Source organism: Ictalurus punctatus, chromosome 29 (genome assembly GCF_001660625.3).
Source record: "Ictalurus punctatus breed USDA103 chromosome 29, Coco_2.0, whole genome shotgun sequence".
NCBI lineage: Eukaryota > Metazoa > Chordata > Actinopteri > Siluriformes > Ictaluridae > Ictalurus > Ictalurus punctatus.
In genome coordinates this window covers 2,338,743-2,356,451 of record NC_030444.2, presented here as the reverse complement: position 1 = coordinate 2,356,451, position 17,709 = coordinate 2,338,743, and the positions used below count along the sequence as shown (strand labels likewise).

The 17,709-nt window shown below is 44.1% G+C and overlaps 2 protein-coding genes across 6 annotated transcripts in view; both read left to right on the top strand.

The window, feature by feature from the left end:
* The first annotated feature begins 467 nt into the window (after positions 1-467).
* primpol (primase and polymerase (DNA-directed)) lies at positions 468-6,531 on the top strand. The gene is made up of 14 exons (XM_017461589.2): positions 468-591; positions 1,151-1,374; positions 1,574-1,668; positions 1,807-1,945; positions 2,115-2,262; positions 2,947-2,998; positions 3,459-3,595; positions 3,803-3,965; positions 4,049-4,143; positions 4,377-4,463; positions 5,074-5,182; positions 5,391-5,473; positions 5,557-5,603; positions 5,699-6,531. The coding sequence occupies exons 2-14, from the start codon at positions 1,192-1,194 to the stop codon at positions 5,972-5,974; spliced, it is 1,614 nt and encodes a 537-aa protein (XP_017317078.1). The 5' UTR covers positions 468-591; positions 1,151-1,191; the 3' UTR covers positions 5,975-6,531.
* A 3,315-nt stretch (positions 6,532-9,846) lies between these two features.
* dnah6 (dynein, axonemal, heavy chain 6) overlaps positions 9,847-17,709 on the top strand; it is a 41,697-nt gene continuing 33,834 nt past the window's right edge. For 2 of the 5 annotated variants that reach the window (XM_017461769.3, XM_017461767.3), the window contains exons 1-17: positions 9,848-9,947; positions 10,291-10,349; positions 10,906-11,178; positions 11,311-11,466; positions 11,574-11,830; positions 12,067-12,334; positions 12,466-12,600; positions 12,697-12,802; positions 12,957-13,071; positions 13,221-13,389; positions 13,583-13,693; positions 13,838-13,948; positions 16,389-16,478; positions 16,620-16,740; positions 16,828-16,979; positions 17,098-17,250; positions 17,359-17,610. In XM_017461769.3, coding sequence (XP_017317258.1) covers positions 10,966-11,178; positions 11,311-11,466; positions 11,574-11,830; positions 12,067-12,334; positions 12,466-12,600; positions 12,697-12,802; positions 12,957-13,071; positions 13,221-13,389; positions 13,583-13,693; positions 13,838-13,948; positions 16,389-16,478; positions 16,620-16,740; positions 16,828-16,979; positions 17,098-17,250; positions 17,359-17,610 — 2,409 coding nt within the window. In that variant the 5' untranslated portion in view covers positions 9,848-9,947; positions 10,291-10,349; positions 10,906-10,965. Of the gene's footprint in view, positions 9,948-10,290; positions 10,350-10,905; positions 11,179-11,310; positions 11,467-11,573; positions 11,831-12,066; positions 12,335-12,465; positions 12,601-12,696; positions 12,803-12,956; positions 13,072-13,220; positions 13,390-13,582; positions 13,694-13,837; positions 13,949-16,388; positions 16,479-16,619; positions 16,741-16,827; positions 16,980-17,097; positions 17,251-17,358; positions 17,611-17,709 lie in introns of those variants that run through there. The other 3 variants (XM_053677558.1, XM_017461768.3, XM_017461770.3) reach the window with 3 other exon arrangements.

Sequence of the window (17,709 nt, the reverse complement as noted above, 5' to 3'; positions counted from 1 at the left end):
TAATCTAAGTTTCTTATATACAAAACCAGTCTGTTTTACAAAAACTAAATAAGAAATAAAAACAGAGTTTGAGATAATATAGAACATAGACAACATATATAGAAAATAGAGTTTGTTAAAGGAAAAAAACAATGGGAATAAATACAGAGTGCATAAAAAAATAATCTGAATTAGAAATAATCTAAAATAGAGTTTCTTTTAAAAAATGAATGGAAGAAAATTAACTGAGTAAATAAAAAGTAGAGCGTGTACAAACAAAAGTGAGGATAAATAATTAGAAAAAATAATAATAAAGTTCGGGAGAAAACAGAACAGAAGAATTATAGAATCAGTGTTTGTAAAAGAAAAACAAGAATGAGAGTAAATAAAACCAGGAAAATTAATTAAATAAATAAATTAAACAATCGATCTTGAATTATGTTTAGTTTGGATGATGTAAAGTGATTTATTTTAGATGTGTTTTAGATGCACGTAATAAGTCAATCTGACAACCTTCCCGGCATGCACTGCGGCTCGCGAATCTCCAAATACAACAGCGCGTGACAAGTTGTCAACTTCATAATTGTGAGCGCCGTCAAACTTCATAACATAGTAAGTATTAATAAGTGATTTTAACAGCTCGAGCTACTATGTGTTTTATTTATTTTGATATTTCATTTTTTTTGTAAATGAGCTAGTTTAGATACCTTAGTAACGCTATCCTTAGCAACGAAACGTTCAAACCTGGAGTTGATTTTTGTGACAAATTTGAGATTTTAGAGGTGTTGACAACTACATGATAATAGTTGTCGGTCTGATATAACTAGATAGAAAGCAATATATTGTCACATTTGTGCGACGTTAACCTTTCAACATAGTTAAAAAAAACAACTTCCGGTTGTTTATAACTTCAGCATCACGCCAACGCGTCCGCCATTTTGGAAAGGTCTAGATTTCTTTGCAATGTAATTAAAGTGTATGGAGAGATTTAACACTTCAGGTGTTAAATGTGTTGTTAGTAGGTATAACACACACACACCTACACCTCATGTTGCTTTTTATAGGTGTTATATATTTTGTCTAATTTTTTAAACCCTTTAACAGATTATTTTTTTTAAAGACTGCTTTGGACAGTGTAACGTGTTTCCTTTCCGGTCTGTTTTTTTGACAGAGGAAGATGTATTGGCTCCCTAATCTAACAGCATTGTGAGGATGACGAGGGGAAAGTGGAAGGACCGAGTGAAGGCAGTGGAGCAGAGGGCTCTATCCTACCAATCCGCCCCCATCAGCTGCCCGTATAAAGCTCGTCTGTCCCGGCCGTGGCAGCCGTCCTCTATATGGAGGCTGTTCCCTCGCCAGAGCGACGCCATCACCTTCAGCCAGCGATGCAGACAGGTAGAAATGAAGGAGATCTGTTCATAACAGCATCACGTTGACGAATAATTAGAGACTCTGATTAGGGACCGGGTTTTGACATACTGACAGAACTGACTATTTATTTATTTATTTATTTATTTATTTATTTATTTATTTCATGCATTTTATTTTCTCATTCAGTGCTCCTAAACATCTCGTGGCTTCTGTCGTTTTTCAGGACGTGCATGTGTTTGCTCTGGAGAAAGAGAGCACAGAGGCAGGACACAGGGTTTATTTAGTGACCAGCTACAGTGAGCTCTGGCACTATTACAGGTAACTTTACTACAAAACTTAGCGTTTTGTACGGAATGTACATTTACGCCTACTCGTTAGATGTTCTGGTCTGGATACTGAATGTCAGGGTGGTGCGCTTATCACTCCTACACCGTATAATCGAACGTGTCCCTGTAGTTCGCACAGACAGTCGCTGATGCACTGTTATGAGGTGATTCCAGAGGGCGCTGTCTGCAAGCTCTACTTCGACCTGGAGTTCGACGTAGCCTCTAACACACACCTGGATGGCACAAGGATGGTGGCGTCATTGATTCAGGTAAAAATGCGGTTTAAAAAAAATCAGCTGGTGTATACGGGCAGGTTATGGCGCTCCGGTCCTGTGGGTTATAATGTGGGTGGAGAGTCTTCATAAATGTTGGCTGCACCGTACTAAATAACTCACAGAAACGAGATTATAACTCTGTGCTTTTCCCTTTCAACATCAGTATGTGTGTGTGAAGTTGGAGGAGGTGTACGGCCTGCAGTGCTCGACAAAAGACGTGCTGAATCTGGACTCCAGCACAGCCGAGAAGTTCAGCCGCCATCTCATCTTCCTGCTCCCCGACTGTGCGTTCAAGGACAACAGGCATGTTGGTGAGTGTGTTACTGCATAGTGCTTACAGTGCTTACGGGGATTGGTTACATGTACATCACCTCATGGATCTCACTCGTTCATTCACTCACTTGTTCATTCACTCACTCACTCACACTTTCACTCACTCACTCTTTCACTCACTCACTCATTCACTCTTTCACTCTTTCACACGCTCACTCTTTCACACACTCACTCACTTATTCACTCACTAACCCATTCACTCATTTCTTCACTCACTCATTCCTTCACACTTTCACACACTCACTCACCCATTCACTCACTCTTTCACTCACTCACTCACTCTTTCACACACTCACTCACTCACTCGTTCACTCTTTCACACACTCACTCATTTACTCGTTCACTCACTCACTCGTTCACTCACTCACCCGTTCACTCTGATTCACTCTCTCACTCACTCACTTACTGAATGACTCGCTCACTCCCGGATTGATTCTCTCACTCAATCACTGACTGACTTATTCACTTACTGATTGACTCACTCACTCACTCACTAATTAATTGACTTACTGATTAACTCGCTCACTAACTGACCAATTCACTCACTCTCTCACAGACTCGCTCAATGAATGCTTCACTCTTGTCATTTATTATGTTTTTTTTGTTGTTGTTGTTGTTTTTTTACAATAAATGCCGTATGTATTTGTGTCTTTCCATTTTAGGCAATTTCATCCATCACATACTCAAACCAGCGCTGAAATACCTCCATAAAAGGTGAGCACTACAGCAACTACCAATATGTTATATTGGCCTTTTTCAGTACGAGTCCAAGTTTATGATTACAGTATTTCCCGGATTATAAGACGCTCTCTAGCATGTTGTAATTTTAGCATTAGCGAAATCGTTATCTGGCCATTTAAGTCTGCCACTTTAGGAGTTGTTGGAAGGTTACGGGAAGGTTCAGAAATGTTAGCGTGGAGTTATTATAGCGTTATTATAACAATCTCATCTCCAAAACATGCTGTGTAATGACTTTTCCCATGAGGACGCGCTCACGGAGAGATATTTCTCTAGAGCTTCCCAATTATTTTTATTTTTAAACGATCAGCAATCCCGATCACTTCAGATAATTAGTTACTTGATAGTCTTGGGATACTTTTATAACACATTGTGTTCTCTTTCCTTCGATGTCTGACGTACTTGAGCTCTAAAGTCTGGCTTATCGTTCACACAGCTCTGAGAACCCTCCGGAAGACGTCGACGATGACAGCGAGGGTCCTCAGTCGAAGAGAACAAAGCGTGACGAGGAAGACCTGGACTTTTTGATGGTGAAGAGGAAGGATGGACAAAAGCAGCTCTTTGTGGATCTCGGTAAGGTTTCATGCAGCTTTTTTTTCCAGACACCGAGTCGTTGAAAACGCTGTTTAGGCGTTGACGAGGTTCATCACGTTATTTCCGGCAACAGCTGGCACGCCAACGTCTACGGTTTATCTGTAGCGGACGAGCCGATGATGAGTAAGTAGCGCTTCGGCGATGCTGAAAACGTATTCCTAATTCGAAAGCGCATGTTATACACAGGTGTGTACACCAAAAACCGAAACTTCCGCCTGTACAAGTCTTCCAAGCTGGGAAAGAACGCTGCCTTCTCCGTAGCGCAGGATAACGAGTTTGTTCCAAAGTCCAACCAGCACACTACGGAGGAGCAACGCATATTCCTAGCCTCTTTGATCAGCAACGTGAGGTAATATGGGATACAGGATATTTAGGTGTTCTCATGCACATCGTTTATCACGCACAAACCAACGTGTGGTCGTTTCTACCCAGCTTCACGTCTCAGAGGATTCTGACGTGCGACGCTCCGGAGAAGACTTCAAACGAATCCCGGTGTTCGCCTCGACCCAGAGACCCGCACGGCACAGGTGCTGCTCGTTCATCGCCCGCCGCGACACAACTCTATTATGATCGTTACTATAGAAACGATAACGTATCATATAGGACGAAGGCATTCGTATAAACCTGCGATTTGTCTTGCACCTGGAACTATGGTCAGAAAACGAATCATCTTCTGACCAATTAGAATCGAGAATACATGTAGTAATAATATTTTGTAAGAGAAAGAGCGGGTGGTTACTTGTCTACGATTTTTCCTCAGAGCTCGTAGGGGAACATCAGGCTTCGCCGTACAAGGAACTGGACGACTTTGTGCTGAAGCTGGTGAAGAGGGACGGCGTTGAAGGAAGTAAGCACGAACAGAAAGAATTATGCATGATTACATAGCACTTCTAGCTTCAAGTCAATTTCGGCCTGTATTAGAGGTCGACCAAGTGATCGGTTTTGCTGATTAATTGGCACCAGCCATCGGTTATCGGCAAAAATCCACCCGATAGATTTTTACTGTGGAGCAGCTGGGAAGGGTTCGGTGTTATACGGTACGAGAGCGGCCTCTAGAGGCGAAATATAAACTGTCACTGACAAATGTTATTTGAAGTTTTTTTGTTTATTTATTTAATTAATTAATTAATTAATTCCGTTTGGACGTCTCTATTCGGAGTGTTGCTTTTTGGTTCAGTTTGGATGTATATCTTTTTTTTTTATTATTATTTACTTTATATATTATCTACATTTTCATGGTACAGTCCGTGCTGCCTATTTTTGTAATAAAGTTGAGCGATATTTTATTTCGAGTGTTACGTTTTCATTCAGTATCAATTTTAAAAACTATCGGTCGATTTAATCGGTTAACGGCAGGAAGGTACCGCCCGACTGGAGTTCTCGGTATCGGTAAAAACCCACTATCGGTCTACCTCTGTTCTGTATACCCTGAGCTTGAGTTTATGTTAAATTTACAGACATTAGGCGCTGGACGTACTTCGTGTCGGAGCAGCTGCTGGTCTACGACGTGGGGAAGTTCCGCTGGTGTGCTAACGTAGGTCGCTTCCACAAGAGCAACAACATCATGTGAGTAATCGTGATGAAACACGTCACTGATTTAAAGGGTCCTGCGTATAAGTTCACCTCCTCACTCTTTGCGTTAGGCTAACTAACCGGCATTGATTATACCCGGGAGACGCCCACTTTTATTCTTATTTGACATTCGAAATATATAGGGATAATACCAAAGAGAAAAGAAAAACAATTCTACTGGTGTGTTATTCAATCTGTGCAGGATCATCGTAGATCTGAAAGAAGAGGTGTGGTACCAAAGGTGCCATGATCCTGAGTGCAGGAGGCAGAACTACAGATCCTCTAGTGAGTTACATCACATCACCATTGTCCCCAGTATCTTCTTCTTCTTCTTAAAATAAATCATATATTTGACCTATTTCGCACAGGTTACGCACTACCACAGGAGGCGTGTATGAGCTACATGCTGAAGGAGGTCGGTCACTCCAATCTAACCACATCCTTTTGACCTGTTTATAAAGAAACGACCCACGTACGATGTACCTGAACGCATACTGTGTTCGTTTCCAGGACGAGGACGATCAGCAGTTCCTCATGGACGAGCTGGGAAACATCGAGTTGGGTCCGGGCTGCGTCGCTTCAGGAGTGGGCGGGGAAACGGACCGATCCGCATCACGCCCCCAGACGGAGAATGCACAGGACTGTTGGGATGATGATGATGATGATGATGATGCTTCGTACCTGGAGGCGTTGGATGAAGTGGAGAGGGTCATGAAGGAAAAGGAGGAGATTCCTGACGAGCTCATGATCCAGGCGTTGACCGAGTGCGAGACTACACTCGTCTGAGTTCCTTTCCACACTGTGCGTCTGAAACGGAGAATAGAAGAAAAAAAAAATGGTTAAATGTTATACAGTGGTAGGATTTTCTATATTTCTGCATAGATATGATCACACGAGTCCTAAAAGTAGACAAAGAGAATCCAATTAAACCAACGAGACAAAAATAATATACTCAGTCATTTATTTATTGAGGAAAAATGATCCAAAACTACATATCTGTGAGTGGCAAAAGTATGTGACCCTTCGCTTTCAGTATCTCTGGGATGGTGGTGGGTTTCAGGTTCTTCCACAACATTTCTATTGGATTAAGGTCAGGACTTTGCATCCATCCTACCCTTCATTATGTTAATAATGTGACAGTCATTATAAAATAAGTGCCTATTTATGAAATGAAAAGGGCATCATGAAAAACTCGTGGCAATAAGAAACAACTCGTGAAGTAAGCGTGTCGCAGAAATACATGTCATTATTGAATAAATGTCATTATGAAAGATGCCTCATTGTGACATGAAAAAGGGTCAAATTTTCTACATTATTATGAAATAAAGGCAAACTGAAAGATATTGTGTGAAAATCAGCTTGAAATACACACAACTGCAGTCAGAGTGATTCAACCCCCACTGCAAATCAGGTTTATTGTCAAAGTGTACAGACTTTCAGCTGGTTGCGTTGAACAAATCAAGTCATTCGACACGAATTCTTCACGTGATCTCCCCCAAATTCAACTGAAAATGCAACTTACAATGACGTCTCCAGTCTCATGTTTTTTTGTCTTATTTGTTTGTGCGCGCGCGCGTGTGGGTGGAGGAAAGAGAGAGACTTGTATCCTCGCGCGCTTCGCAGGCTCGCACTCGCAAGTTCAGTCGGCTAGGAGCGCGAGCCTGCACTCGCGCGCACGATGCACAGATTTACCGGACTCCGAAGAACACCGTGACCACGTGACTCTCTGAGAGAACGCTGCGGGCAAAGTTCAGAAGTGCCTGCAGTGATCGCGACCTGGCGAGCATGACGTCATAACGCCAGAGAATGGTTCGAATTGGAACAGCGCCGGGGCTGTGACGTGTGATGACGCGGAGGGGCTGTTTATATGAAGGCGGCTGCGGACAGAACGAGCTTCTTACTACATGCGCTCTTGTTAGAGAACAACAGACGATGGATACGCTTTATTATTTTCTGCCATCAGTGATTAAAAACTGGGTGACAACTCCAGACACTGAGGAACAAGAAGAAGTTTCCTCTGGAGCGACGGAACAGGGAGAAGTTACATCTGGAGCGACGGAACAGGAAGAAGTTGCATCTGGAGCGATGGAAGATGGAGAAGTTTCCTCTGGAGCGACGGATGAGGGAGAAGTTTCCTCTGGAGCGACGGAAGATGAAGAAGTTTCCTCTGGAGCAACGGAAGATGAAGATCAAATGCAGGAAGCGAACCTATTTCAGAAACAGAAAAAAAAACAGGAGGCAGCAGAAGTCCTTGGCAGGCACCTCTTCTACCAGAAGGAATTCAGATGTCCGAAGATTATCCGGCTGATGAGTGAGGATCTGGAATTCGCCGACGCAACAGTGAAAGCGTACGTCTCACACTTTTGGCTTTCAACTTATGTGGACAAGGATTTCCGACGGTTCCTCAGTGTGTTTTGGCCAGAAGATGAACCTGAGCTTCAGCATCTACTTGTAAAGCACTTTACTCGTCTGTTCCTTACCTGTACTGAAGTGTCGCTCGAGTTCCAGCCTGCATTAGACTACCTGTGCTGGAGCATGATCATACTGAATGCTGATCTTAATGGCGGTCACAAAGGGAGGAAAATGACTCGTGAAGAATTTATAGCGAACCTGGATAGTGCGACTGACTTTCAGATAGATCTTCCACTCATGAGGGAAATCTATGAATTGATCAAAATGCAGCCACTAACAGCGTTCACGGTGAGAAGTAGATGTCAGGCTGAAAATCCGGAGGATTCCGGCTCTAACTCATCATTTGGGACTGAAAAGAACCCTACCACTACTGTCTACAAAAAAGGAAATCTCATCTGCAAAAGAGTTATGGACGAGAATGGGAGACCAACCAACATAGGCCAGAGAGCATGGAAACCATTTACTGCAGTTCTAAAAGGCATGGTCCTGCATCTACAACAAGACACAGACAAGCATGCCATTAGACTGCATCATGCCTTGGCATACCCCGTATATCACAAAAAGAGGCCCCATGCGCTGAGCCTCAGGACCGCAGACGCCAGACTCTTCTACTTCCAGGCCGAGAGTGAAGTAGAGCAGGCATCATGGGTCGCCATCATTAACCGCATCGCCGCCCGTTACTCTGCTGCTCCGCTCACTTCAGCTTCACGTGACAACACATACTGCCCTCAGCTCCTACCTTCATACCCCACCACTCTGACTCTAGAGCAGCAGCTCGAGTTCCACAAGGACCAGATAAAGAGGGTTCCATTGCAGGAGTTGCAGGAGCTGCAGCGCCACGTGATGTATGTGAGAGCGTTACAGGAACTTGTTGCAGAAAAGCCTTCAGCGACTCAACGTAAAGGATAATCGCGCACTGCTCTCTTCGACGAAGAGGATAACAACCACATACATAAACATATGAAATATCATTGCTTACGAAAAGAAATAAAGATCATTCAAATGATACACCGGTGGCTCGGATACACTTCTTTGCGTGTCTAATACAGTATAGTTACTATAGGTGCTTCCGGTAAAATTGCCATCCCTTCTTCCTTTTCATCTTCATTATGGAATCAGTGAAATACACATCATCATGCAGTGAATGCGTCACTGTGGAAGAAAAGTTTCATTACGAAGTGAAAAAAATATTGTAAAATTAAACGTGGCGTGATTCGATTCAATTCAATTTGATTTGTATCGCGCTTTTTATAAGATGATATGAGGAAGAAACCTTGAGAGGATCCAGACTCCGAAGGGAACCTGTCCTCATCTGGTAACGACGGATAGTGTGAAAGGAAAGGAAAGTTTGTTATGGTTTTATATGAAGTCTGTTTGCTGAACTAGTCCACTGTTCAAAGGAGACCCGGGTGCAAAACTGCATGTTGTAATTGCAGTCCCGGGGCCTTAGAAGCCACCGTACTCCCAGTAACCACAGTGAGAGTGTCCCTCTGGAATTGGAGGTAGGGCATCCGAACGGATCAGGCAGGTCCGAACACAACCTTTTCTAAGATCTTAGAGATGAAGGGGAGATTTGATATAGATCTATAGCTGGACATCTGACAAGGGTCAAGGTCAGGTTTTTTAATCAGGGGTTTAATAACTGCTAATTTAAGTGATTTTGGTACATATCCAGTGCTAAGGGAAGAACTGATCATATTTAGAAGGGGACAAATCTGTTTAAAGAAACATGTAGGTACAGGATCTAGTATGCAAGTTGATGATTTCGCTGAAGAGATTAATGAAGCTAGTTCGGTCTCTCAGGGCAGAGAAACATTCTAATCGTTGATCTGATATTGCTATATCATCATCTACAGGGTTAGTTATAATACTGTCTGGTTTTAATTTAATAGCCTGAATTTCACATCTAATATTTTCACTTTTACCAATGAAACAATCCATGAAATCTTCGCTGCTATGTAATGATTGTGTGCCCATGTCTGCAGTGGTTTTACTCCTAGTTAATTTTGCTACCGTGTTGAATAGAAATCTCGAATTGTTTTTGTTTTCTTCTCCTAAGGTGGAGAGAGAGACTGATCTAGCATCACTAAGAGATTTTCTATACTTCCAGAGACTCTCCTTCCATGCTGTTTGAAAATATTACCAATTTGGTTCGACTAATATAGTGTTCAAGCACGTGACGTGACAGCCGCCGGTGGATTGGGCGACGATGTCAGTGTTTGAGGTTGCTAAGGTAGATGCACTCTTAGCAACACACCTTAGCGACCTCAAACAGCGACACCGCTGAGGCGACCGTCAAGCGGCATATATCTTTCTAGACTTTAAATTTGGCTATTTCACCCGTGAAGTATGTAATATCTGGAACGACTTTTAAAACATATCACGAGTTCGCCTTTTTAAGTGCTCGGAAAAGTTAAAGTGAAGTCAGTTTAAGGTTCATTTAACTGAGCTAGCTGTCGCGCGCACTATTTAACGTTATTTATTTAGTTTTGAATCTGGAAGGCTAACTAATTAGCTTAGCGTCAGCTCGTCATTTAAATGTATTTATTTATGGTTATTCTCGGAAGATTATAATGCTATTTATTAATAATTCGTGTGTAAACATTCAAAATACACAGGCTGATATGAATAAAATCAGATAACTAACTATTCTCTCTCTCTCTCTTTTTTTTTTTTTTTGTCGATTCCAGGTATTGTGAATATAGACACGACTCCAAGGCTTTGAATCACGCTTTAAGTAAAATAAATAGTAAGTAAATTTTATTTATATAGCACATTTCAGACAGCAAAGCTGACTAAAAGTGCTGAACAGAGTAAGGAAAGTAAAACAGAATAAAACCAAATAATAATAGGCAATAGTAAAAATGAGATTTAAAGGAATCAAGCTTTAGAGTCGACTCCATATTCCCAACGAACATAGAGTCGACTCCAAAGCGTTATTACTGGCACAAGTGATTCTTCGACTCCATGTACTGAGGTTGGAATACCGAGTCGACTCCAAAGATTTCAATCAAGCTTTGGAGTCAACTCCATGTTTCCAATGAATATAGAGTCGACTCAAAAGCTTGATTCCTCTGAATCGACTCTATATTCCTATTACCTAGTATCTAAGAATTGACTCCAGATATTAGGAATCGCCCTGTCAATCATGATAATGTATTATCCTATGTACTTAATATTGTGGGTTTTTTCCCCTAACTTTTAATTCGAGATTTGTGCTGAATCGATTCTTGGAAAGGACTCACTGAGTATTGATATCGATTTCAGAATGTTAGCAAGGGTTTGAATTGTTAGCATTTCCCCAGCGTCCATTTGTAGGGATTGAAGAAGAACAGGAGCAAGACAGTGACGACAGGGGAAGCAGGATGTCCTCGCCCGATCCGGGTGGACCGACCCGAGAGGACGGTGCGCGCAGGGTGTCAGGAGAGCGCCCTTCCACGTTAACCCGCTCCTTAACGCCAGTGGATCCAGAACTGCTGAGATCGCGCCTCGTATCGACAGGGCCTGGTGTCCTTCAGCATGATCCTGACATCCTGGTGTTCACACCTCACACCTTTACACAGCAGAGACAGCTACTGGTGAGACCATCACTAGATCGTTCATTTAATTTGTGCTTTAATTCGTGTGAGCATTCGGGGCACTCGTTGCTGCTCGGAGAAGCTGTGTGTTTGCGCGTGTAATAACTATATGCTGATTGTGCTCTATTCTAGCCAGCTCTGACGCAGCACCAGAACCGAAACCTGCACGAGAACATCGACAGGAAAAGATCGATCGGTTCTGGACGGAAGCCTCCTACGGAAAGTTCAGATGCCAGTTCCTCCACTTTACGCCTCCCTCAGATTCCTGACCATCTCAAAGAAAGACAGGTCTCTTTATTCTTCTAGCTAGTAGTTAGCGAGCCAATTTGAGTCTCTACGTGGGTTAAACGCTCTCCAAAGTCATTGCCCTTCAAAGTGATTTGTTGTGTCTGTAGGTGCAGCTCATGCAGCGCTCCACCTCTCCTGCCAAAAAGCTGAAGAGCTCCTCCAAAAGCCACGCAGCCGCTCTGAGCCCCGTTACCCACGCCTGGTCCCGACCCGTCTCCCATCCTCTGCATTTCAGCTCAGTAGAGGAAGTGATCCGCGCCGAGATTCACTCTCCCTGTGAGATTGCGCAGATCATCCGCACCAACCCTCACCTCGGCTTCTTCTACATGACGCCATCGGCTTCCAAATCGTCCTACGACCTGAAGTAAGATTCCATTTGTTTCAGGTTCACACACACACACATATATATATATATATATATATATATATATATATATATATATATATATATATATATATATATATATATATATATATATATATACGGCCTCAACATTGTGAGGTGTGTAAAGCGAGTGCGAGGATCATGAGGACATTAATGGCAGCGTTCTGATCATTGATTTTCTCTACGATGATTGGATTTTTTTTTTTCCCTGACAGGATCGTAACATATGCAGCCATTGACAAATCGAACTACTACACGATCAGTGCGAGCGGCGTGACGCATTTCAGCAGCGACGGCACCAACTTCGTCTCACTGGAGTGCTGGGAGCAGGAATACCTTAACCATCAGCGGCTCCTGTGCATCCCGACCTTCGCCCTCTTCCGCAAGAGGAAAGCGTTCCGTACGTGGCGCAACAACGTCCGCTACAAAGCCCTCAGCGCGTGCAAGTGCGCCCTGCAAGAGAGCCTGTTCGTCACGAACGAGGTGCGTGTGCTGTTCCTGGACTTAAAAAAAAAAAAAAAAAAAAAAAAAGGCGGGGCATCAGTTATATTGGATCTGCCAATGACCTCATCATGTTATGAATGAATGAGTTTCCCCTGTCGGTGTTGTTGCAGTCTCTGAGACCGGCGTTGCTGAACATCAGGGAACTTTGCTATCGCATCAGCGACATGAGCCTGTGCAGAATCGAAACGCGGCGGACGCACACACTCGAGGAGTTCCAGTCCGCTCAGTACACTCAACTCAAGGAGGTGAGGTGATTAACGTGATACATGATCTAATGTATTAAAAAAATATATTTAATAATTACCTTTATTTTAACTCGCGTGTGTACGTGTGTGTTGCAGGTGTCCTCGCGACTGGCGGAATTTCGAGAGCTGGTAAAGGAGGTGGCAGTAACGGCATGTTACACGGCTCTCCTGGAGGCCGGATACATACCTGACTATGGCAAAGGTGAGAACGGTCTACACACACAGACACACACACACTTGTTAACACACTGGTTGGATGTTGTCTGGTGTGGGTTAGATTATGGATGACATAACTATGCTTTTTTCTGGATGTCTTGAAATGTGTAAAATCTTGTGGGTGTGTGTGTGTGTGTCAGATGGAGATGAAAGTAAGCCATGTGCCGATTTGGAGCAATTGTATGAAGAGACTCCAGAGAAAATGAGCTACAGCGAGCAGCACATCAAGAAATGCCACTGTAGTCGGCTCACTTGGTTAATATCTTACACACATACGTACACACACACACACACACACACGCAGAAACACATAAACACATTGCTTACCTTGATATTAGAAAAGGGCATGGGGTAACGTGATGTGTTTGGTTGCCATGCATGACTGAATGTGTGTGTGTGTTCAGTTTTATCCGCCTGGCTGATTATTTGGTTATGAGCACCCTGCACACGCTGGGCGTCAACTCCATGAGCAAGCTTTTGAGTGCGCTCCAGGAGCCCAAAACAGACACCCCGTCACAAATGCTCATACAGAGCTGGGCCAGTGCAGAGGTCACACCTGACACGGACGACATGGTATGTGTGTGTGTGTGTGTGTGTGTGTGTGTGTGTGTGTGCCGGTTTGTGTGTTCATTCTGATGTGTGTTAGTTTTGTCCGTGAGTGTATGCCAAGTTTGTTCTTGCATATTTTGAACGTTTGCTGTGTGTGCTGCATGGGTTTGCCGTGTGTGTGTGTGTGTGTGTGTGTGTGTGTGTGTGTGTGTTACAGGACAGTGTGTCAGAACAGAATGCAGAAGCTTCAGTGTTGCCTATGTTTATCACAGAGCTGATGCTGGACATACATGCGCTGTCCTTCCAGCCGTCCATCAAGGACTTCCAGGTGTGTGTGTGCGCGTGCGTGCGTGTGTGTATGTGTGTGGTTGCAAAGGTTTTACACCAGACTCTCTAATGATACCCAGAATTCAGGCTTGAGAGATTAGTGTGTTGACTTTTTTGTGTGTGTGTGTGTGTGTGTGTGTTTCAGGAGACTGTAGCAGAGATAATGTCCCGTTTCCAGGAGACAATCCTATGTTTAGAGCCGCTAGTGCTAGACTCCGACTTTGACGCCTTCACACGACCCATTATTAACAATAAGGTACAACACTACTGACACACACGACTCATCAACACTACTCACATACGACTCATCAACACTACTCACATACGACTCATCAACACTACTGACATACATGACTCATCAACACTATTGACATACGACTCATCAACACTACTGACACACATGACTCATCAACACTATTGACATACGACTCATCAACACTACTGACACACATGACTCATCAACACTACTCACATACGACTCATCAACACTACCGACATACATGACTCATCAACACTATTGACATACGACTCATCAACACTACTGACACACACGACTCAACACTTTGACATACGACTCAACACTACTGACGCACACGACTCAACACTACTGACATACGACTCAACACTACTGACACACACGATTCTTCAAAACTACTCACACACGACTCAACACACGACTAAACACTACTGACACACGACTCAACACTACTGACACACACGACTCAACACTACCGACACACATGACTCCTCAACACTACCGACACCCACGACTCGTCAACACTACCGACACACACGACTCGTCAACACTACTGACACACACGACTCGTCAACACTACTGACACCCACGACTCGTCAACACTACTGACACACACGACTCGTCAACACTACTGACACACACGACTCGTCAACACTACTGACACACACGACTCGTCAACACTACCGACACACACGACTCAACACTACCGACACCCACGACTCGTCAACACTACCGACACCCACGACTCGTCAACACTACCGACACCCACGACTCGTCAACACTACCGACACCCACGACTCCTCAACACTACCGACACCCACGACTCGTCAACACTACCGACACCCACGACTCGTCAACACTACCGACACCCACGACTCGTCAACACTACCGACACCCACGACTCGTCAACACTACTGACACCCACGACTCGTCAACACTACTGACACCCACGACTCGTCAACACTACTGACACCCACGACTCGTCAACACTACTGACACACACGACTCGTCAACACTACCGACACACACGACTCGTCAACACTACCGACACACACGACTCGTCAACACTACCGACACACACGACTCAACACTACCGACACACACGACTCAACACTACCGACACACACGACTCGTCAACACTACCGACACACACGACTCGTCAACACTACTCACATACGACTCATCAACACTACTCACATACGACTCATCAACACTACTGACATACATGACTCATCAACACTATTGACATACGACTCATCAACACTACTGACACACATGACTCATCAACACTATTGACATACGACTCATCAACACTACTGACACACATGACTCATCAACACTACTCACATACGACTCATCAACACTACCGACATACATGACTCATCAACACTATTGACATACGACTCATCAACACTACTGACACACACGACTCAACACTTTGACATACGACTCAACACTACTGACGCACACGACTCAACACTACTGACATACGACTCAACACTACTGACACACACGATTCTTCAAAACTACTCACACACGACTCAACACACGACTAAACACTACTGACACACGACTCAACACTACTGACACACACGACTCAACACTACCGACACACATGACTCCTCAACACTACCGACACCCACGACTCGTCAACACTACTGACACACACGACTCGTCAACACTACTGACACACACGACTCGTCAACACTACTGACACCCACGACTCGTCAACACTACTGACACACACGACTCGTCAACACTACTGACACACACGACTCGTCAACACTACTGACACACACGACTCGTCAACACTACCGACACACACGACTCAACACTACCGACACCCACGACTCGTCAACACTACCGACACCCACGACTCGTCAACACTACCGACACCCACGACTCGTCAACACTAGCGACACCCACGACTCGTCAACACTACTGACACCCACGACTCGTCAACACTACTGACACCCACGACTCGTCAACACTACTGACACCCACGACTCGTCAACACTACTGACACCCACGACTCGTCAACACTACTGACACCCACGACTCGTCAACACTACTGACACACACGACTCGTCAACACTACCGACACACACGACTCGTCAACACTACCGACACACACGACTCAACACTACCGACACACACGACTCGTCAACACTACCGACACACACGACTCGTCAACACTACCGACACACACGACTCGTCAACACTACTGACACACACAACCCGCCAACACTACTGACATACGACTCAACACTACTGATACACGACCCATCAGCACTACTGACAGGCGACCCGTGAACACTACTGACACACGACTTGTCAACACTACTGACACACAATAAAGTTCCATAATATTAAGTATACAACTTTCTGTTGACGTTTGTGTTTTTAAAAAATTCTATATACGTGTGTGTGTGTGTTGCAGATCATGGAGAAGACCTGTGGCGATGGACCTGATTTAGAGGCCACACTGGAAAATGATCAGTACCTGCAGAATATCATCCGTAACATCAAGGTTCTTGTCGTCGTTGTTCTATGCATAAACAGCGACCCAGCATCAACATAAAGTTTTCTCACGACATATTAGCCTCAGTGTATTTTACCGCTAACAGCCGCATAACGTCGGATGTTAATATTTTGTGTTTTCTACTCCCAGAATTCCATCCAGTTTGCATTTGATGCCGCCGACGCGTATGCCCACACCTTCAAGTCATTCCACCTCTTCTATAAAGAGAACGAAAGCCTGGACCTGGAGGCTCTTAAAGAACAGGAGCATGGTAGAGTACTTGTCAGAGTACTTTATTAGACAGTAAAGATAATACTTCTCTTTCTAATGTGTGTGTGTATATGTGTGTGTGACGTAGATTTGGTGTTTTTTGATGAAAGTCTGAAGAGGTATCATGGCCAGCATAAGGAAGCCCTGGCCATTAAGCCGAAGAGACACCTGGGAATCCTGTTGGTGGACACGACTCAACTAAAAAGCAAGCTAACACCATCTCCACTGCGCTGCATAGAGGTTATATATACACACACACACACACACACTTCTTAGGTCTGTCTATATTACCCATAATCTGCTACACACATCCAGTCATTAACAACGAGATACACTAAATGATGTGAATCCCCTACAGGCCATTAGTGACATTCTGCCACTTTTAGCTAAGAGAAAAATGGACGCGGTCATCACTGAGATACAAGACGCCTGCTTTAAACTGGAGCTCGTCCCTACAGCTACCATCGAGTACGTCGACTCCCTCACCTTCCTGGACGAGATCCAGGAGCGGGTAAGAGTTAGAAATTATTGTGACAAGCCTCTCATCACTCTTAGTATATGTTAATATAATAGAATTAATTTCTCTCTCTCTCTCTCTCTCTCTCTCTCCATGTCTCAGGTTGGATCCCTGGACGAGGAGGTCGAGACGGTATGTCAGATGTATAAGTTGATTGAAAGCTACTCCGTGCCCACTCCGCCGGAAGACCTTGCCGTTTTCAGTACACTTCGACCGTCCAGGGCGTCGATAAATAGCAGCATCAACAAGGCGGTGGGAAAGAGAGACGCTAACATGGCCCAGTTCTGCCAGCACATGCAACAAGACATCAAGGAACTCAACAGCGAGGTGACCAGGATCAAACGACAAGCGGAGGTAAGACAGCTGATACGCACACCACCTTTGGTTTTTATAGTCGACTCATTCAGGTAACAACTTTGATCGTTGTGTTTTTTGTTTTTTTTTGTCTTTTTG

Excerpts from the sequence above, each read along its gene's own strand:
- primpol (XM_017461589.2), top strand. The coding sequence starts at position 1,192 with ATGACGAGGGGAAAGTGGAAGGACCGAGTGAAGGCAGTGGAGCAGAGG. Across the intron at positions 1,669-1,806 it reads GAGCTCTGGCACTATTACAG|TTCGCACAGACAGTCGCTGA; the intron begins GTAACTTTACTA and ends GTGTCCCTGTAG. Across the intron at positions 2,263-2,946 it reads CAAGGACAACAGGCATGTTG|GCAATTTCATCCATCACATA; the intron begins GTGAGTGTGTTA and ends TTTCCATTTTAG.